This window comes from Genypterus blacodes, unplaced genomic scaffold (assembly GCF_046128005.1).
Source record: "Genypterus blacodes isolate CSIRO-AG114 ecotype Tasmania unplaced genomic scaffold, CSIRO-AGI_Gbla_v1 ptg000058l_1, whole genome shotgun sequence".
Taxonomy (NCBI): Eukaryota; Metazoa; Chordata; class Actinopteri; order Ophidiiformes; family Ophidiidae; genus Genypterus; species Genypterus blacodes.
In genome coordinates this window covers 5310598-5331030 of record NW_027466870.1, presented here as the reverse complement: position 1 = coordinate 5331030, position 20433 = coordinate 5310598, and the positions used below count along the sequence as shown (strand labels likewise).

Genomic DNA, 20433 nt, shown 5'->3' with positions numbered 1-20433 from the left:
TCAATATTTATTTTTCTCTTAATGTCTTAATTGCACCAAACACCAAAGCAAATTCCTTGAAAGTGAAAACCTACTTGGCAATGAAAACGATTCTGATTCTGATGTTAAACTGAAGGTAATGAAGATATTGGCCGTCCAAAATATGGAATACTCGGGATTAGTGCTGACTCAAGAAGAAGGCCACTTGTGCAATAATGGCATTTTTATGTCAACAAGATCAAACTACAGGAACATTAATATCAAATACAACACACATTTCCATCATCATAAACAAACATCTAAAACATACATACATAATAAAAAAGAACAAGGTTCCAGGGGAGGTGAAGCCCCACCATGATGGCATCAAAGTACCATATTATCTGTAAATATCATTCAGGGTATATGGTGACGATGTGAAGAAGTGTTTGGAATCAGCAAACTCTCCCAGTTATACTTGGAAAAGTGCAGTCACAGCTTTGTACAAAACACTTTCTTTCTGTTTTGAATGTTGAGTTTCTCCAGCTGTTTGCTGTGGGGCTCAGCGACTGTTCAAATGTAAACTCTGTGCTCCATGTGGTTTCATTTAATTGCAGATCTTCTCCGTCATCTCTCTCTGAGGGAAGGGAAGACAAAGGACATGTTTAACTCATCACTCATCATTCATAACAATCAGAACGTATTAAGATATTGCAGAATAGTCACTGGTGTATAGGATTTCTGATGTTATTACAGCTGTAACACAAGTCACAAATACAATCGCTTTGAGCTTAAAAAAGTAGGACAGTAGGACAATAACAAAGAGTCTGTTGATCTTCTTCTCTGGTGTGTTGACATAAATGTTTCACCCACCACCATCTGTTTATTGAGGCTGGAGCACCATTTTCTATCTGCTTATGTACAATGAAGGTCATATTTATTCAACTACAGACTGGTGTGTAAACTAGAATATACTCTTATGGTTGCTGCTTCACAATTTCAACACAATACTTCAGATTTGTATTGTTTCAGTAGACACACAAACTTGCTGTTGTTTACTTTGCCTTGTACACACTCGCCCTCCCTACACAACTAGGTCACAAACGTCAGGATTGCTGATATGTTGTCCTTATCTGACACTTATGGGAGGCGACAACATCCCAAAGCAAACACCCGTCTTACCAGGGGCTCAAGCTCTGAGTGTTCGATCAGGTTGAACTCTGAAATGAAGTAGTAGTAGTGTTTGTAGCAGGTGTTGATGTGGGCCTCTGCACCCATACTGCAGACACTGTCAAAGTGGTGGATGTAAACGTGAACAAACACCCTGAAGAGTCGGCTCAGGATCTTCTTGCACACCTGCTGGAAGTTCTTGGGGAAAGGAACACCTAGAGGTAAAGATGAGGAGGAAAGCTGTTATGGAAATGCACTGGCTTCTTCCTGAGAAACATCGTCTTTACATCTAAGTCAAGAATGTGGCAATGTTTTAAAATCATGTCAACATTTCTTCCAAATAAAGGTGCAGTAGAGCTTATTGTTCTACTCCATCCATCTTATATCACAACTTATTCCTTCTTAGCCTGACTGGTGACACAATAACAGCTACGGGGCAATTTAATGTTTTTCCGTTCACCAACCTGGAAGAACAGGAAGAGCGAGCAAACTCCATACACACAGAGTCTTATTGGTGCCAGCACACAGAATACACATCAGATTCTCTGCTCTAATAAATGATGATGATTGTCAGTTATAGCGTTGAGAGATAAAATAACATCACGTCCACCCACTCAATCTTCCTCTAAATGTCACCCTTGTTGTGTAATTAACCTCTGTTTGAATGCTTCTGATCCCATCTCAGTGAAGGGGAACAGTGCTGGGCTCTACCGTGACTCATCACTGCAGGCATCAGCGTCACCGACAGTATTCAGACGTGTGTTTATATGTGCAGGCTCCTCACACACCTACTCGAGTGGGGAAGATGTCCTCGTTATTGATAAGCGACTCTATCCAGTCCATCAGCAGGTTCATGTATTTGAGGGCGGGCAGCTTGGTGGGCTTCTTGTAGTCCTCGCCGTCCTGCCACCTGTACTCGTACCGCAGCCCTCCGGACATGATGGGGCAGGTGCGCTCTGTGCAGTACTCGCTCACTGTGCCGTAGATCAGGTTGATTCTGTTGAAGAAATCCACCACGTGCACCGCCACCCAGTCATTCATGCTCTCGCCTTCTGGCAGCTGGACCACTTTCCTTAGGTCCAGGCCGGATTTGAGCGAGGCCTGGGCCTTCTTGTACAGTTCGAAGCGCTGGGTGCCGGGTTCGAATCGCTTCCGAGGCCTGAATGTTTTGTCTTTGCTGAACACTTGTCCCAGACACAGCGCCATTGAACTCGTCTCCCCGGAGATGAGGCGGAAGAAATCCAGAGCAAGCACAAAAAACTGAAATCTGGTCACAAAGGGTCAGCCTCAGTCACGTCAAGATGTCGGTAGGATAGCAGGCGGCTCCTATTTTCAGGCGGCGATGCGTATCTGTGAAATACAAACCATAAAAGAGGTCACGGTGTTATTGGTTTCCTGTCATGTCATTGCTCCGATGTGGCCGGCAGACAAGGATCGGAGACGGCACTGACCAAAACAATGAAACTGCAGCTCCAAACGCACAAACAACATTGTCAGATTGTTTACAGGGACTTTTGCCTGAGAAGTTTGGTAAACAACATCGGTTGCATAATGTTGATGAAATAAACACAACAGGGAAAGCTTTTTAGCCGTGTGCGTTGTAGAATGAGGCACAAGCAGCCGTGTGATCAAAATCAGATGGATGCTAGAGTTAGTTAGGCTTGGATCAGACTTAACAGGTCAAAGGTTACATCATGGTTCTCCCCTCACTGGAGCCTCTCACTGACTGCATGATTCAACATTCACTCGCTCTCACTCCTGTTGCACACAAGGTTAGAGGGAATCTTCCCATTAGGTTTCCCTTAGAAGTTAAGGGGTTTTCCAGAGCTTAGGGATGAGTCAGGGGCTTTGGATGTGTGGGCCTGCATCAGACTGCACAAATAAACTTGACTTGAACCCGTAACATGAGGACAAACCAGCCAGCACGTTCTAAATAAGCAGTTATAGTTTACAGACTCCGCCTCTCTGTGTGCCTTAGATGACTTCATCGTCATAAGACTTTCAATAGCACCCCATGATAAAAATAGCATAAGTACGACTTGGTTGTGGTCAAATCAGACGAGTAGAGAATCAAGCATCACTGAGGGAAATGAATGGCATGTGGCTGCTCATTAAAGCTGTAGAGAGCAGAGACAAAAGGTTTACTATGACATGTAAACCTTCACTTTGAACGCACCACAACAATCCATGCCCCATATAAACTTCAGAGGCACGAACGTCTCAGCTGCCACTTCCACGTTTGGGATAAACACGGCCATGAAACACAATCGATAGTTTATAGATGATTATCTCTGTCTCAAAGCTATTAGCGTGCTCTGATTAGGATCATGACCTCGTGAAATGGGTTTGACATTTGCACTCAGTGAGTTAAATGTTTACCGCAGTGAGTCTGGATCGTCACAGAGGATATAGAAGTCGAACACTAGCAGGAGAGGTCTCAGTTTACACAATTTCAAGCTCCTGAGAAATACCTTCCGCATAGGTGTCAGGATAGGAATAGATGTGTTTAGGATCTTATAGGATGTGTTTCAGGTGATTACTCTCCATGTTTGCAGCGTGTGACAGTGACTGTAGCTGCCATCACACTGCATCCGCATTTGTGTCCTGGGTCCGATTTCAAACAGCCAATCTAAACGTTTCCTCTGGTTGTTTTGCTGAATGGCTTGTGACTCAAATCAACAGGAGTGTCTGTTGCCGCACAGTCATGTTACACACACATGATATCTCTACTGTGTATATGGAAAAAAAAAAGCCTGTGAAATCATCGGCATAACTTCAAACCCACAGACTGCTGACATGCCTGTTACTGCTACGCTTTAAAGCTCGGCGACTTAAGTTTGCTCTTTGGGCTGAGCTCAGCTGCAGGGTATGATTTAATACGTAGACTAGCCTTTGGTGTGTAATGGGATACTTTCTCTAGCCTTAGTTTCACATTATGTCAGATCAGGAACAAAAACCTCTGAGCTGTGGCAGCAAGGATACGTGGTCATGAGATACTGCAGCTGCATATGTGTCCATAACAAAAAGGAGTCAAGCTGATACACACTTTGTTCTCTCAGACTTACAGCTTTAATCAGACCTGAAACGCTAACAGCCAATGTGTAGGATTGTAACTAAAAGACAGTAATGGTATACATAAAAGATGAACGCATGCAGAATAAAGTTACTTTCATTCACTTTTTCCTGCACGCCCCCATAGCCTCAGACTGCAGCGTGTCTGATCACGTACCGGGGCTTGCTGACCCTCCATGCGTACGTTTGAGTGTTTTCATGGAATTTGCCTCTGACACTGCTGAATAACAACAAAAGTGCTTTCAAGCCCACACATGCAGCTGTGAGAGGTGTGAGAGAGAGAATAAGGGACAGAGTGATGAGGAAATGTTTGCAGCTTGCAGAAACATATGCACGACAAAGGAAGAAGAAGAAGAAGAAGAAGAAAAAGAAGAAGAAGGGTTAGAAAATGGAAAAAAGTTTTCAAGGCTGTACCTGGCTGAAATCCTATAGCAGACAGATTGGAATGTGGTGGATATTCATGGGAAGGCAGAGGGAGTTTTCAGCCGTTGCACCCCTCGGCTTAAACTCCCCGTGGAGAACAGTTTGAGCTCTGTCCCCTCGGGCTCCTCTGGATCGTCTCCCTCCCTCCACCACAAACAGACACAGAGACTCCAACTTCCCAGCACAGCTCAGCACAGCTCAGCACAGAGACAACACAGCAAAGAGAAAAAAGCAGCTTGGCTTCCCTTCCTGCGGATGATGTCACATCCTGACTTTGTCTGCTGGGCCGCTGTTGTCCATGTATGTGGGTCTGTGTCTATATGTGGGCGTGTGTGTGTGCATGTATGAAGGACCTATAAGTTGAAAGTGTACAGGGGCGAGAAAAGGCTTTTCCATACCCCCAATTCTGCCCTCCCTCTCTTTCCTTTTTTTCTCTCTATCTTTTCGTCCTTTAGGCAGATCAGTCCGGCCCACTTGTCCCACCAAAGCCCAGCCCACCCCAAGGCCATGAGAAAGCAACCCCTCCTCTTAGCCACATACAGGGGCAGAAAGAGCACAACGATCCCACAAGCATTTCTAGATGTTTGGCGGTCTCTACCATTCTTTTTTTATGAATTCTCAGCAGCACCATGTCATTTAAATTCTTGGCCTTTTTAGGATATTTCCATCCAAGTCACTGTTTAACCTAAAAAAAAAACAGAAAAGAAAAAAAGTAGATAATGCTAGTTGCCACAAAACTTTCGCAAGAATCTGCAGCGCTCATGAAAAAGGATTGGAGGAACTATATCTTAATGTCTCCAGGCTGGACGTCTGTCTGTTTCTATAGAGATGTGGGATTCCCTCCAGGGGTGGGAGGATGGAAGAGTAGATAAAGAGGGAAAACAGGTTGTTGTTAATTGTAATTGTGTCAAAATCTTTGAAGGACAAATGTCACAGCTTCATATGGGGAGACGAGGACAAACTGAATTCCCAGCAGCACAATCAGACAACCAGAACTGTGTCAATAACACAAGTTACTGTGTTATTATTGTCTCCAGGATCTTTCAAAAGTGTTTCATTGTAATTCATAAAGCTACTGGAGGAAAACAGGTCAGTGGATCTAAGCCTGCATTGACCCATCATGTCCACTTGGGGTCACTATTACTGTTGTTATGGTTGCTTTTTATGCTCAAATCGACAATCGCATGCACACACGGTTCTTATTTACACTATAGAACTTGACTTTACGGTTAAATGTGATGTCAATATGAGGATGAATCAGTTTAAAGACCACCCAGTGTACAAATGATTCTCTTTTAGATTGTTTATAAACACGTTTTCAAACTGTTGGTGGTGGTGATTTAATGTAAATGTGAATTGGATTATTGCACATTGCACAGTGTGTTTGCACAGATATATGCAGAGGTAGCAAATTAAATTCCACTGTTATAATTCTTAGTAGGTGACCATGGTAAAATCACATTAACACTCTGATCTGAAAGTGAAAGCGCTTCAAGGACTTTTAAAATGTTTAAACTATTGTGAGAGGCCATCAATCTACATGTAAAACAATATAATAAATAAAACTAATTAGAATAAATAAATAAAGAAAAGCAGATTAGCCCTGAGGTGTTCCTAATAAACTGGTCAATGAATGTGTGTTGTGTGTGACAGCAAAGAGGAGAAGGCTGTTCGCCGGCGGCCTTTGCTCTAGTTTTGAGGCGGAAGTCACAGTCATCACACAGAAATGAGGCAAGTGAGGAAGAGGAACCAGTCAGGCCTTCTCTCACCTTTGATTATCTGCCAGCGCTGTGCTGTCAAAACCAAAACATAGCAGATCAGCAGAACCCAAGCACCAGATTCCTCCTATCATGACCTATTTCTTTTGTGAACAATAGTAAATAACATTCACTCCTGTTTGGTTTGGGTAGGTAATCGAATAGCAGAGTAAATGTGTGTATACTGTAAATCATGATGACATCACATGCTTACACCTTCCAAGCAATTTTACTGGGCTGCAGATTTGACTATAAGGGTAAAAATGGGAACACAGTGTATGTAACTACCGGCTCAGACTGAGAATGTTGAAAAGAGACACTTGCGTAAACATAAATGTATTTTCCTGACTGTTCATTCAGATATTATGAATAACTCATGGCCTGTGTTACTACAGAATGATATCGCCTGCAGAATTGAACCAAACGACTCAGCACATGCCTTGAACAGATAGCATCCCAGTTATGTGTTATTTATCTTTGTAGTCAAGCCTCATGTGAATCACTGGATTACGTTGACGTACATTCCATTCCTGTTCTACAAACTATTTCTTTCACCTGTTACAAATGAAAAAAAAACTGTCTTGCTCTCCTTTTATCTGAGCATCTGCATGTGGGCCCATTATAAGCACAGTGCTGTGTTGTCTGCATTCTAATTGCACCATTAGTGAAGGTGCAGGTGAGTCAAAATGTCACTTAGTCGCTCTGGGAAACCCCGGCCTGCTGGGCGTAGCAGGAGAACACTTTATTGCACAGGAGGTGGATGATTTATGAGCAAAGCAGGCCGAGCAGGTGACACGTTCAGTTACAGATTTGCCACAGGCGGAGGGCAGATCAGCTTCCTCTGTGAGTGTGTGCGTGTGTGCGTGTGTGTGGGTGGGGGGGTCACTCAACCATCGGGCAGCTTTGTCACATCTGTAAGGATTGAGTCGAGCGGTCAGGCCGTTACACACAACCAGGGGGGGATTGTGGGACTACACAGCTGAGTCTTTGAATGTATTGTTAAGTGAAGCGACACATACCTGTGCTGTGTAATGTGAAACACGCTTCTGCTGCCGTTTGACTCAAGGCTGTTATCTAGTTTGAGAATCAGAGGCTGAATCATTCAGTGACTTCATGTATGTGCTATGCTATGCACTGCTGTGTAACTCGGGTTAATGGGTTGTGTTTTGTTGTTATTTTTACCCTGGTGGAGGTATAACTGTCATAATTAACCCTTAAGAAGTTAGACAATTATAATTACTTTAAACACAGTGAGCCAGTTGATCATAAACAGTCGGGTCTGCTAGAATGCAACAGAACTAAGAGCTATAGAGAGGATATGAAGCCAATAAGATGGACAAGATTTAGATATGTGTGAGTATGACATCACTGTTGTAACTTTCTTAGTAGTGATGACATTAGACACTAGTTTGATGACATCACTGTTGTCTGAGCAGGTTATAAACGTTACATTTTTTAGTCACTGTTTGTCGTTTTGCGTTCTAGAATTAAACACTGCAGAGCTTAGAGTTCTTCCTTGTCGTGTTTGCCTGCCAGGCGTGCCCACCCGAGAAGTGACACATGTCTGCTGAAGAGGAAGCGAGACGTTTCCACTGCAATGTCCAATCAAATGATGAGTCTGGTGTAGAGCTCAGGGGCAGCGGGGAGATGACTCCACCTTAGCAAAGGGCTGGGCCAGTGAAGCTTCAAAAGCAAAGGAAGAGGAAGCGCACTATCTTCAAATAAGCGTCGACCCGCAGATCATCCCTCCGTCAAGCCCCCGCCGGCTCGTCTCAACAGAGGTGTGTGAGTTCTGCTGCTCATTGTTTTTTATTAGAAAGCAAAACAAAATATGCTTAGTTCTTATGTAAATGGATCTACTTACTTTAAGGTGCGTTAGTTTTCGGCAGGGGCGGGTGGGGGAGCGCGCCGTTACTCTTCACTCTATGGTTGAGTTGAGTATTGCAGCGTAGATCGACAGTTATTTTGGTGTCGGAAGTGAAAGTGGAAACGTAAATCTTACTCTGCGGGTCATGAACGTGAAGTTTATTGAGTTTTCTCTTAAGAGTGTAAGTGTTTCCCGCGTTGTTCTCCTCCACCATCTCGGCCTGTGATCATCTGCACCTGTTGGCTCACGCACTCATTCAGACTGTCACCGGTGACATTCATCTTCATTGACAGAAGCGATGACGAGCGTGTATTTTTCGCGTGTGTGTGTGTTCTTCAGACAGGAGTTGCTGATGGTAACGTGCTCGCCCCTATGGCTCCACGCTGCACGACGCTGCTGCTGAGACGCATTTCTGTGGGCAGATTTAATCTCTATGGTGGCGAGGAGCCAGAGAAGCATCTGTGACCACATCTCACTTTTGCAATATGTGTATGTGTGAAGACTACAGGCTTAAAAACGCCAAGTTCAAGCATGATTTCAACTAGTGTCTCCCAAAGTGTGTTGCGTGCTCCCCTAGTGGGCCGTAATGGTACTGCAGCTGGGTCTCCAGAGGTCATTTACAATAAATAGTTTTTAATTTTCCATTTTGTAGTTAAGTTTGAAATTACCTGAAATATTTAAACACACCCATTCATCATAAACATATTAATGATTAAATTCTTATATTGAAATAAGTAATCAGAACTAATAAAACAAGGCCATGGGACTAAATGACGTTATTTATAATTTATTGTAGTTCTTTACTTTGTCCTTTTTATATTTGAAGGTTTGGGTGGACCAGTAAATAAGTACACCTGAGCTAATGGGATTGCATCATGTAGGCATGTTTTTCCTCACATATTCTGTGGTTTGTTATCTCTTAAAGATGCACAGCTGTAAGTCTGTAGTCTCCTGGGGTGTAAACAATTAGCTTAGGGGTTGAAACAAGACTCTCAAGGGTACGAGCTCAGGTGTGTCTGGGAGGATGATGAAGGTTTCAACATTGTACCAGTATGGCTGTCAAATGCCCTTATTGCATGTTAACACTCCCATCAGTTTGAAGTGTAAACACAGCTCTGGCTATGACCCAGTTTGGGAGGGAGTGTTGGGCTTGATGTACTGTAAATATACCATACAGGCTTAAAGCAGGCGTGGCAACAGTACAGCACCTTTAATCTCCCAGGTCACTCAGGGTATTGCTCAGCAGCTGAAGAGCAGCATGTAAGTGAGGAAGCCTGCTTATTGCCAACAGCGTCTTTGTACAATCACAACACAGACGCCACAGTACAGCTGTTTTTAAAGCTGATCCTGAACTACTTGTATTAAGAGATTTAACAAGCTTTCTTTCATCAGTTGATATCTCTCTGCCATGTCCAGCTGCCAACTGCCTGCTAAGTGAATAAACCAGAGTTCTTCGCTGTTGTGGCCTTGAGTTTGGATGCTAGATGGCGATTGGCTGGTACTGCCACAGAATGGAGAAGTACCTCTGATGGGAGAGCTGTGTTGTATTTATCAGCGAGGTTCAGGAATATGTCGACAATATGCTGCAGCGTAGAGTTCCTGCTTTGGTAGAGGTGAATGTTGACAGAACACTTTCTCTTCCCTGTCTGGTATTTGAACCCTCCATGTCAAGAAGCAGATACTGACTGTTAATTTGGTCCAATGAGCCTCACTTTGGCTCACCTTTGTGTTTCCCGGCTCCCTGGGGTTCTGGCATTGTCTCAGCTCGGACTCAGGGTAGAATAACATCCTCCAGGTCCTCTAAAGACAATTGTGCTTCACTTTAGATCTGATCTTGTTGGACCAATTCATCGCAACATTAGTTGTTAGTTCTAACCTGCACATTTCTGCTTAAAATTGACTTAAATTCCCTCTTTAATCTGACTTGCTTGATGTCTTGGTTGTATGTTTGCCAGGAGATGCAGTGTGTCATGCTTGTTGCGTTGGATGCCTCCATCATCAGTTATAAGGGAAAGGCCTCAAAGGTCATGTTTGTAAGAGCACTCGACTCGTGAGGGTGAACTTGTGACCATGGTTTGTGGAAGTGCTAGTCATGATGTTGGCAGGCTCGTCAGCCGCGGTGTCATTCCACTCATGGCAGCGTCTTGCATAATTCTTACCTGTTTACGAGTGCTGCTCTCTCATTTACCCCGTGTGACTGTCATCCAGCATGGGCCCTCATGGGAAACCTGCTGGATTGTTGTGATGGACTGGAGGTGCCGGCCGTGCTTCATATTAACGTATGTGTTCTATTAGAGTGTGTGTGACCATAGCTATTGTGCTTTTCTGTCAGTTCAGTACACGAGAGAGCAGGTGGGCCCAAATCCTGTTGTTTAATGTAGAAAACTGGGAGAAATACTTTATATTGAATGATCTATAATGACAGAATGTTGGCCAACTTAAGAATTGGAGTTGCAGGAATCAGAGTTTTGCACTCAAAGCTGATTCTCTATTTACTGTAGCGGCGTCAGATTCTTAATAGCGACCTTACCCACGACAAACAAACACATAAACTTAATTCTTGTTTATCTGGAAACCAATCTGAAGCACGAACACTAAATGTCCGTGGAAGTTTCCAGAAAACTCTGTGACCTACTGGGAGGGACTGGAGGAGGAGGGGCATGAAGAGAATGAAGCCAGTGTTTAACGCCCTGGCCTTGTCTGAATACCTGCAGGTAGGGGCGATTACACCCCACCCCCCCTCCCAACACACACACACATGCATGCACGCACCAAATACACACACACAAAACACAATGCAAGCACAATGAGTGTAAACATCAGTTTCAAGGCAAGTTGAGCAGCATTCCAGAGCGGAGGGAGGCTATATTACTGTTTCTACTATTTAGTGATTGGCTCTTTTGATTGGTGATCGTTTTTGTCGTATTGTATATAATAATGTTTCCAGCGTTATGGTTATCAGTCTTACAGCTAATAGCTTTCTGTCTGTAGATGGAAACAAATGCCACGTGTGTTCAATGTGACAATATAACGGTTAAACATTATAAATGTAAGATTTCCACTGACTTGACCTCTTTGTGTAAGAGTTGCTGCAGTAATCCCTCTACAGCTTCTCCTCAACTCTTGACATCATGTCTGAATGGGCCGATGCCGGTTAAATCCGTACCGGAAGATGTGGAGAGTGTGTTTGTCATTCCACACCGATTACAGCCTCATCAATCTCTGACCTGCTTTGTGACTGTGGCTCTTTTTGATGTTGTAACCCGGCGTTGTCCCCTCAGGTTGTATCTGTGCTGAGGAGAGACGTTGTTCTCCTCCCGGGTGATGATGACACTCTTCACCCCGGGGACCTGGAAGTCCAACACCATGTCATACTTTTGGTTTGATTGGAATGTGTGTGTGTGTGAGTAGCTTGGCCCGCGAGACAGATTCCTTTCATTCATGACACTTAAAGTTGCCGTAAGCGTTCTACACCCAACACACTCCCTGCATGTTAGCTAAATTGACCCGCTTTAATCCCCATTACCAAGCCACACACACTGCACACAGCTGGCACTTTGCATGGTGACGGCTGAGTGGATCTGTAGAGGGACAAAGGCCTCGGCTTCACACCAGAGTGAAACATGCTGGTGGAAATACTGGAAGATTTATTGCTGTGGCATATTTGCTCCCTGCTGTGCTGTCTTGTACCATCTATAGCCTTGAATTCCTGGACAACTTGTAAAACACAGAGCAGCTGACTGAGCACCTGTATGTGGGACATAAACCTGGGTAACCAGAGAGGGGGAGTCTGGCAGAAGGAATAGAAGTGATGGAGGAGTGGAGAGGGTGAGGGATGAATTGTTGAGGTGCTGCTGACGTAAAGCTGCTTTTGTCGTCGTCTTTCATGTCGCTCTGAGTGATATTCGGCTTTTGTTTAGGTTTTGTCCTTGAGTTAAGGGTCCCTCCCCCTGCAGCAGGCGGGACCCTGCAGCAGGCGGTGCTGCAGGGTCGGTGGCAGTTAGGAGCTCAAACTGTACAGTTTTGTGTTTGTGCTGCAAACAAATGCATGTGATTTAGTTTGACTGACAGAAGGAGAAGTCGTTTCAAAAAAAGAAACATAACGCCCACTTTCTTTACTTTTTGCCACTACATAATCACCTTTTAGAATAAATTCTTTTGAATTAAATTTCAGTTATTTTGAACAAATAGCTGTTGCAGAAATGTCAGATTTCACTTCAATGTACTTTTCAGGAATCCTTCTTCTACTCATTTGAGATTTAAATTCTGTTATTTGACCTAGCTTTATGTCACATTGGCCTTGTTTCAGGACAGATTCCTCATATTTCAGCAGTCAGAAGGTTATATGAGTCATTCTGTCCACTTCCACACTTATTTCCTCTCTTGTTTGCTTAGTTTCACCCTGAGTTACTGGCATCATTCTGATCTCTGTGCCTGGAAAGGGAAGAGGATCTATCGTGTTTGTTTTCTATCACCAGGTGCGTTTTGCCGTTTTTGAGGAGGGGTCGATCTGCAGAGCAGTGCTGCCTCGACCGCACGCACGCACGCACGCACGCACGCACGCACACACACACACACACACCCCGGGGGCCCTTGTGAGCGATACAACCAGCCTTGTCAGATCAAAGGCTTTACCATAATTAACAACGAGAAGAAACAAGAAGAGTCAAGTTGAAGCCAAGTTGGTAACCAGCTTAGTCTAAATGTTTGTTTATGGAGAACAGCCGGCTTTTAATGGCAACTAGTCAATGTTTGCTTTTGATTTTGCTCGTTAAACTTATAGAAGTCGCCCTCAGTCTTGAGATGATGTCTGTGGGTGCATCGCCGTGCAGCATGAGTTGAGCCTGGCAGATTAAGCACCGATGTGTGACCTCACGGTGGACATTCTTAGAAGCTTTTAGCCGTGATGTGAAGCGACGGCTGCAATTAGAGGGTTTCCCTCGCCGTCACGCACATGGGCCAACCTGAAATGTCCTCCAATGACATCATAGACGTTATGATCCTAAAAATGATACCTAAGAGCATAGCTGTCTGTGCACGTGTGGTTTGCAGGGCGTGGCGGTTGTAGTCGCTGGGATGGAGCGAAGCCTCCGTGTGTAACGCTGGAGAAGAAGAATGTAAAGTATCAAGTTGCCTAATGGGTCTGATGCAGCAGTCGCGGTTTGTCTGCCATCAGCTTATTAGCCAACCTTCAGCAAACACGGGGCTTTATTGGCGTCTGGGATGCCTCCTAGCTCTGCGTGTTTGATCAAGATAACATACCAGAGGGAAATCGATGTGTGACGTCGCGGCTCGACATGTACGCCTGTCTTTGTCTTTGTCCCGTTTGAGGAACACATGCTGTGCTCATCCTCGCCACATGTGAATCGGAATTTAACTGAGCCAAGTGCAGTTTAGACTTTTAGCTGCTGTCATTGGAGAAGAGGTCAAAGTTGAAGGTTCGGCTCCTGCACGACTCTTTAACGGTATTCAAGCAGTGACACCGACCGTCCCCAGGGAGAGGGGGGGGGGAGAGAGAGGGAGGGAGGGAGGGGGGGAGAGATAGAAGGCAGTTCAGCTCTATGGGTGTTGGCCGGGTTGAGAGCGAGTAGCGGCGTAACAATGGCCGTCTTCATGATAACAGAGTCGCCACTGATTTCTCGCCCGCAGCCTGTGAACAATATCAGCCCTCCTTCACCCCCTCGCCTCTTTTCCCCTCCCTCCCTCCCTCCCCCCCTTGCTCGCCCGCCCTCCCCCGCCGGAGTGAAACCTTACAGGGCTGCACGATCTGTGGTTGGGTGTTTCAACGAGCTGTGTAGAGGGTGCGACCAGGAGAGGAGGGGAGGGGGCGAGCGAGCCAGGTGGACCTGACCAGACCTGTCCAGGTTTGGGGGCAGTGGTCTCTTAAGTGTCCGGTCACCATCTTTGTTTGGGCATGCAGCAGTGTGGGTTTATATCCCCCCCCCCCCTCTCTGTGTACTTGTGCTCGTGGGTGCTCGCTTACACACACACACTCTCACATGCACAAAGTACTCTCTCTTGTTCGGCCTCCCTCTTCCCTCCCTCTCCCTCTCTGAGCGAGTTATTCATCCACTCTGTGTGTGTGTGTGTGTGTGTGTGTGAGTCAGGGAGGGTGGGGACTTGGAAGACTTCAGTACCAGTCACACTTTGTCAGTTTACCTTCTCATTCCCATATCCCATCCCTCTCTCTCTCTCTCCCCGTCTCTCTCTCTCTCTCTCTCTCTCCTGCTCCCTCTGTTTGCTGCTGCTGTCCCCTGCCTTCCTGCCTTCCTGCCTGCCTGCCTGCCTGCCTGCTCGCTCGCCCGCCCTCTTGCCTCACAGAGAGGCTCTCTGCCGCGCTGCCGGAGAGGATTTCATACTGCCGCCCGTCGTCGACTTCCCTTTTTTTTTCTGTGTGTGTGTGTGTGTTGACTATTTAAGGGCAAAATTCCAGTCACAAGGTAAGCAATGAGCGGCGTCGGCACGGGAGGGATAACTTGGAAAGTCACAGATCTCACTTGAACTATCTGCAAGTTTCCTGTTTGACAGAATCTCAGGTCGTCCTGTTAGATGGGACAGTTTTGACAGATGCTTTATCGTGTTTGACTTATGGTTTCCTCTCTGCTCGTGGTTCTTTTTTCCTTCCCCTCTCTTTCTCTCTCTCTCTCTCTCTCTCTCTCCCTCTCTCTCTCCCTCTCTCTCTCTGCTCCTGGTTGTTCATCATTAACTCCTCTAGTCCCTTTTTCCATCTCTATGATTCATTGACGCGGCTCTCATAGGAAATGTTCTGCCTCCCTTTCCACTCTACTAGATCTCCTTGGTAGTTGTAAACCGGCCGCCTTGTTGTCAAGGTTGCCTAATGAATGGGTGTTTTGCTGCGTGTGTGTGTGTGTGTGGAAGGGAGTGGGACATTGTGCTTATTGTAGTTCCATTAGCTTGCTCACAGAGATGGGTGTCATATTGCTCCGTCCTGACATGAATGCACTCTTCTCCTCGCTCATTGTCTCATTGTTGCACCCTGGTGTCGCTCATGCGTCCGCAGCCGTCCTGCTTTCATCTCAGCAGTGAGAACATTCGACTCTCTGGTGCCGGGACGCTCCTTCCACATCGCACCCTTGCGCAATCGCCCGCTCGGCCATATTTGTGCGGCCTCTGAACATTTCAGACGTGGTATCAAGGCCGCGTTCCCTTTTTTAACTGCCGCTGTAAAGTGTCAGAGACGACGGCCGGGTTTTAACGGTGGAGATTAGGAACCAGTTTTGCAGTGTCACGTGTTTTCTTGCGCTCAGCGGTAATCAGATGGAGGAAACGGTACAGTAACGACAAAGGTGAGCAGCATCACCGACGCGGCGCCTTGCACGCTATGCCCCTACTGTCAGCGGGCGAGCGTGACGTCAATGGTGAGGCGCTTTCGGATAGAATCGCTAGATGGAGAGTACAGAATATTTTACCGTTTAGTGAAGTCGCTGATTAAATGTCTTTGCAACTTCCCCCTGGACACACACACACACACACACACATACAGCACAGCAGCCTTGGTGTCTGGCGATAACTGTATCATGATCAGATGCCCCCCTGCCCCCTTTAGCTGTTATCATTGATGAAGAAAGCAGCAGGTCACCTAGATTAGATTAGAAATGCATTAAAGAAAATCAGCTGATGGTCTTTGCAGTCTCACAGCAGGCTTGTTAGTTTTTCTGGAGCAAAGGTCAAATCACACCAGCTGCAGTTTAGGTCAAAGTTAGTACAATGTTGCGATATCCTGATTAATCTTAACTTAACTAACTTCATCTTAACTTAATAGCCGAGTTATGAGCTGATCAGTTTGGCCCTGGAGCACTTTCCCCCACATCCCGTGACCTCTGCACCTCAGCGCCCGACACTCCTATGCTGTGTGTGTGTGTGTGTGTGTGTTGGTTGAATGCATGTTTGATCTGCCATAAATTGCGCCGCACAAACTCCATTGATTATCTCCACTGATTATCTCCTCATATAATGGAGGGAGCGATCATTGAAAGGCGACAGTATCCAGCGGTGACGTCGGGCTTTGGATGCTTGGCACTGCACAAGATTCCCGTTTGGCATACCAGAGTGGTGACATATCCCGGTGCTAAACGGCTTAGAGGGAAGTTTGCAGTTTGGTTTACGAGTATCTGAACTGGGTAGGTGTGTTTTGGTCTTTTTTAATTGGTTTCTACGTTGTTGTGCTGAACGTGCACGATATTGCAGGCACACTGGGGCAAGTTGGGAAGGTTCCTGTCTGTGCGTTCTACCCGCTAACTCCTTCCTTCTCATGGTGGAAGCAGGTTGGAAGCGGTGAGTCAGGCCTGCTGCTGCTGCTGCGGCTGGTTATGTAACGTGGGCTGCAGACGGGTGTCGGTACGCCGTGGAGTTCTCTCCTCTCACCATCTGTTGAGTTGAAATGACTGTGTGTGTTTAACATGAGGATCTAAGTGAGGCTCAGACTGAAACATGTCGCCTTCATTGGATTTCTGCTCTACTGTCCGTTCGCTGACAGGAGAAGCGGTTGGGAGGCGACAGTGTGAGTTTAGAGACGAGTTCCATCTGGATCTGCCTCTGGTCTTGTTGGTACACGTCTTGTCCTGTTGTAACTCAGCAGTATGCGCTTGGCTCCAGCCCCGCATGCACAACATTAAAGTATTAGCCCTTTTTAATTGTGTTGACTGAAGGAGGGCCGTCCTGAGTCCTTGGGCAGTGGAAATCTGAGTGTTGTAGATTGTGTGAACATCAAATAATGGCTCCCTGTGAGTCCGGAGCGGGCCGCGCCCTGCCTGTCCTTTACTTTGTTGGAACACTTGTTGTACTCTTTGCACTAGATAAGATGAACTTTTGCAAAGTTTTTCTTTCCAGCCTATCAAGTATTGACATTGTTAGTGTATCCATGTTCTGTATATCCTGGCACACACTGCTGAGCTGAACCGTGTCTGGTTTGATACAGAACACACACCTCGGCCTTTAAGAAACACGCTGTCTGTTTGTTCTGGGCTTTACAAAACCTTCAGATGGGACCAGGGAGGAACCATCCATTGTTGTCCGCCCCTCTGTTTTGGGTTCATATGGGGAGAGCAGGAACGGACACATGTCTTGAAACATTTTGGCTCGGCTCCAACGCTGTTTGTCGTCACACGTCGAGCGGAGTGCTGCCTCTCTCCGCGGGAACGAGGGATGCCCCCCCCCTCCCTCCCCTGCCTCCCCCCCTCCCGTTCCCTGTGGCGCCTCCTCTCTGCTGTCAGGCCATGTCTGCCGAGCGGTTGGGAATCGAGGCAAGGCATCCTGGGACATTGCCGGGGAGTGTCTTGTTTGCAAAGGGACGAGCTGCTCTCGCTCCCAATAATTACATTTTATTAGCTGATTGTGTGAAAGGGCATTTATTGGGTCAGGGGTGATCGTTAGGGTGAATAAAGACATGAAACACTCCATCTGCTGTCACGCTTGCAGTTTTTAGCGAAGTAGTCATTGTACATTGTCTGGATCCGACTAACTGAACTTGTTTTTTTGTGCAGGATAAACAAAGCAGCCGGTGAAAATGCTCGAGGGGATCGGCTCACAAGTCATGGATATCTACAACTACCTGATAGAGGGGATCGGTATGTGACACTCGCTTCTTTCATTCTCCACACAGAAAAGCCTTGTTTACTTCCTATCCAAGTCCTTTGTATCTCTTATTTTGTTAATGTCAGGAAAATTATCTTCTTCAGGCACGGAGACTTCAGAACACTTGGGTTGAGAATTTATTGCTGCACCAAGAGTCAAGTCAGTTACAATGTGTGGTCATTGCAGTCTGGGTTGACTGATTTTCAGTAGTTCAAATCGTCATCTTAAACATGGTTGCCAGAGGACTTTGTCCCTGTCACTCACAGTCTTGATCAGTTTAACAATAACAACAGGCCACACTACCTGAGTAAATCACAAGTTATCAATATCAGGAGGAAACATCTTAGTGCACACTGTCTGAGTCGATCATAAGACTGTCTCTAATCAGACTGCTTGTTTCCTCCTGTACTGGACTTCAGCATGCTCTTATCCCATAGTATAACTCAATCAACATTTTTCTAACAGTTTACCCTCCTCTTCCCCACAGATCCACGAATTAGGGTCTATCCCCTAATGCACAATCCCATTCCCATGACGACCACACTGCTGAGCTACCTGTTCTTTGTACTGTACGCTGGCCCTCGCTTCATGGCCAACCGCAAGCCCTACCAGCTGAAGGAAGCCATGATCATCTACAACTTTGCCCTCGTGGCTTTGTCCATATACATTGTTTTCGAGGTATGAAGACCAAACAAAAACAGTCCAATCGCCTCAACGTTTAAAGGTGTAGAGTGAATTCCCAGCTGTTTAGTCTTGTAGATGTTGTTGATCCAGCGCCGCCGTCTTGGCTGGTGTTTGGGTTTTGGATGTAATGAGGTTTATGTTTCCACCTCTCAACCTAAACTAAACAAACCTTTCCTGTGATGCAGTTCTTGATGTCAGGCTGGCTCACGACGTATACCTGGCGATGTGACGCAATCGATACCTCAAACAGCCCCGAAGCACTGAGAGTAAGTCAACACCCGGGTTTCATGAATGATCCTGCTGTCTCACTCCTCACCCTTTTGACCTAACGAGTCTCTCTGCTGCCCGCTAGATGGTCCAGGTCGCTTGGCTCTTCTGGTTCTCCAAGATTATCGAGCTCATGGACACCGTAAGTCTCCCCGATTCCCCTTTGCGACCGGTCTTTCGTTAATAACTTAACTTGAATAATCGATAATCCCGTCTCTTTGTCTCAGATCTTCTTTGTGCTGAGGAAAAAGGAAGGTCAGATCACATTCCTGCACATCTTCCACCACTCCTTCATGCCCTGGACCTGGTGGTGGGGGGTCAGCTACGCTCCCGGTGAGTACACATTAACCCAAAACGCCTCCTTAATGGATCTTTTTACAAATACCCACTCCTTTACAGCCGGGGGGAAATGATTAACCGGCTGCGTCGGAGGGAAACACTGTACGTCCTTCACATCAGCTCCTCTAATCGCTTGGTTTGTCCCCATCCAGGTGGAATGGGATCTTTCCACGCCATGGTGAACTCCACCGTCCACATCATCATGTACTTCTACTACGGCCTCGCTGCTGCCGGACCACGTTTCCAGAAGTATCTGTGGTGGAAGAAATACATGACCGCCATTCAGCTGGTATGCGAACGCCACGGCGATCTAACGTCTACATCGTCTACATGCAAGACTTCTACAATAGACAAAGTACTCGTTTTAATTCTCTTTCTCTTGTTTTGTCCCTCCAGGTCCAGTTTGTCCTGGTGTCTCTTCACGCTACCCAGTATTACTTCTTGGACAGCTGCGATTACCAGTTCCCCCTGGTGCTCCACCTCATCTGGGTGTACGGAACCTTCTTCTTCGTGCTCTTCTCCAACTTCTGGGTGCAGGCGTACGTGAAGGGCAAGAGGCTCCCAAAGCAGGACATTAAGCAGAGCGTCAACGGCGCAGCGGCGGGGGCGCACACCAACGGGAAACGACGCGAAAACGGCACCAGCAACGGTGTCAACCACGGCGCCCGCAACGGCACGGCTCACCAAGAGAACGGCAGCTCCCAAGTGGGCAAAATGAAGAAGGCCTAAGATCTCCGGAGGGAAAACGCCTCAAAAGAAACCTGCGACAAGAAGCCAACGGATTCCAAAAGAATCATCCTGGCTGCGTTTCTTTTCACGTTTTTTTCCACACACACACACACAGAGAGAGAGAGAGAGAAGAAAGGGGAGATGAGATGGTCGATGATTTCCACAGTCGGGGTCCCACATTGGGTTTTATTTTGTTAGTTTCTTGTGTTTTTGTTGGAGAAACTACCTGTTGTATGAGGAGAAGATGTCTCAAACTAACTTTGTCTTCACTGATGTCGCACCATTCGTATTCAGTGTCACGACGGTGTTGTAGCGATGAATCTGCACCTCACTTGTTTCACTAATTACCCGCCCCCCTCCCCCCTCCCCCCTGTGGACAGATGACTGTACAGTTTCTATCTTGAACTTGAAACACCATTTTGTTTTGTTTGTTTGTTTTTTTTGTAAATAGTTTTACCGCCAAAAAAAACTAATTATATTGGTATGCTTTTAGACTTTCTAAATTTTTGTTACATTATATTTAAAAATGCCAATAAATCCAATTTTAAATTATCTTTGTCATCTTTATTTCAT

At 46.0% G+C, this 20433-nt stretch overlaps 2 protein-coding genes across 5 annotated transcripts; one reads left to right on the top strand and one right to left on the bottom strand.

Annotated features, from left to right (window-relative positions):
- Positions 1-184: 184 nt before the first annotated feature.
- Positions 185-5017, bottom strand: mob3c (MOB kinase activator 3C). Its single transcript, XM_076152829.1, has 4 exons — positions 4615-5017; positions 1917-2478; positions 1141-1343; positions 185-595 (listed from the first exon to the last, which is right to left on the bottom strand). Exons 2-4 carry the CDS (start codon positions 2332-2334, stop codon positions 566-568), a joined length of 651 nt encoding a protein of 216 aa, XP_076008944.1. The 5' UTR covers positions 2335-2478; positions 4615-5017; the 3' UTR covers positions 185-565.
- Positions 5018-8027: 3010 nt separating this feature from the next.
- elovl1b (ELOVL fatty acid elongase 1b) lies at positions 8028-20412 on the top strand. Of its 4 annotated transcripts, none has more exons than XM_076153302.1 (8): positions 8028-8161; positions 17751-17834; positions 18329-18519; positions 18711-18791; positions 18878-18934; positions 19020-19125; positions 19284-19420; positions 19528-20412. In XM_076153302.1, exons 2-8 carry the CDS (start codon positions 17774-17776, stop codon positions 19858-19860), a joined length of 966 nt encoding a protein of 321 aa, XP_076009417.1. In that variant the 5' UTR covers positions 8028-8161; positions 17751-17773; the 3' UTR covers positions 19861-20412. The 4 variants fall into 4 exon arrangements, with proteins under 4 accessions (XP_076009417.1, XP_076009418.1, XP_076009416.1 ...); XM_076153303.1 differs by having other exon boundaries at positions 8056-8165; XM_076153301.1 differs by lacking the exon at positions 8028-8161 and adding an exon at positions 14392-14687.
- Positions 20413-20433: the final 21 nt, after the last annotated feature.

What these genes read in the sequence shown, in the direction of transcription:
- mob3c (XM_076152829.1), bottom strand. Translation starts at nt 2,334, where the DNA reads ATGGCGCTGTGTCTGGGACAAGTGTTCAGCAAAGACAAAACATTCAGG. An exon ending in CATCTTCCCCACTCGAGTAG is followed by an intron (nt 1,344 to 1,916) that starts GTGTGTGAGGAG and finishes CTTTACCTCTAG; the next exon opens with GTGTTCCTTTCCCCAAGAAC. An exon ending in ACTCAGAGCTTGAGCCCCTG is followed by an intron (nt 596 to 1,140) that starts GTAAGACGGGTG and finishes CCCTTCCCTCAG; the next exon opens with AGAGAGATGACGGAGAAGAT.
- elovl1b (XM_076153302.1), top strand. Translation starts at nt 17,774, where the DNA reads ATGCTCGAGGGGATCGGCTCACAAGTCATGGATATCTACAACTACCTG. An exon ending in CTACCTGATAGAGGGGATCG is followed by an intron (nt 17,835 to 18,328) that starts GTATGTGACACT and finishes TCTTCCCCACAG; the next exon opens with ATCCACGAATTAGGGTCTAT. An exon ending in CCATATACATTGTTTTCGAG is followed by an intron (nt 18,520 to 18,710) that starts GTATGAAGACCA and finishes CCTGTGATGCAG; the next exon opens with TTCTTGATGTCAGGCTGGCT.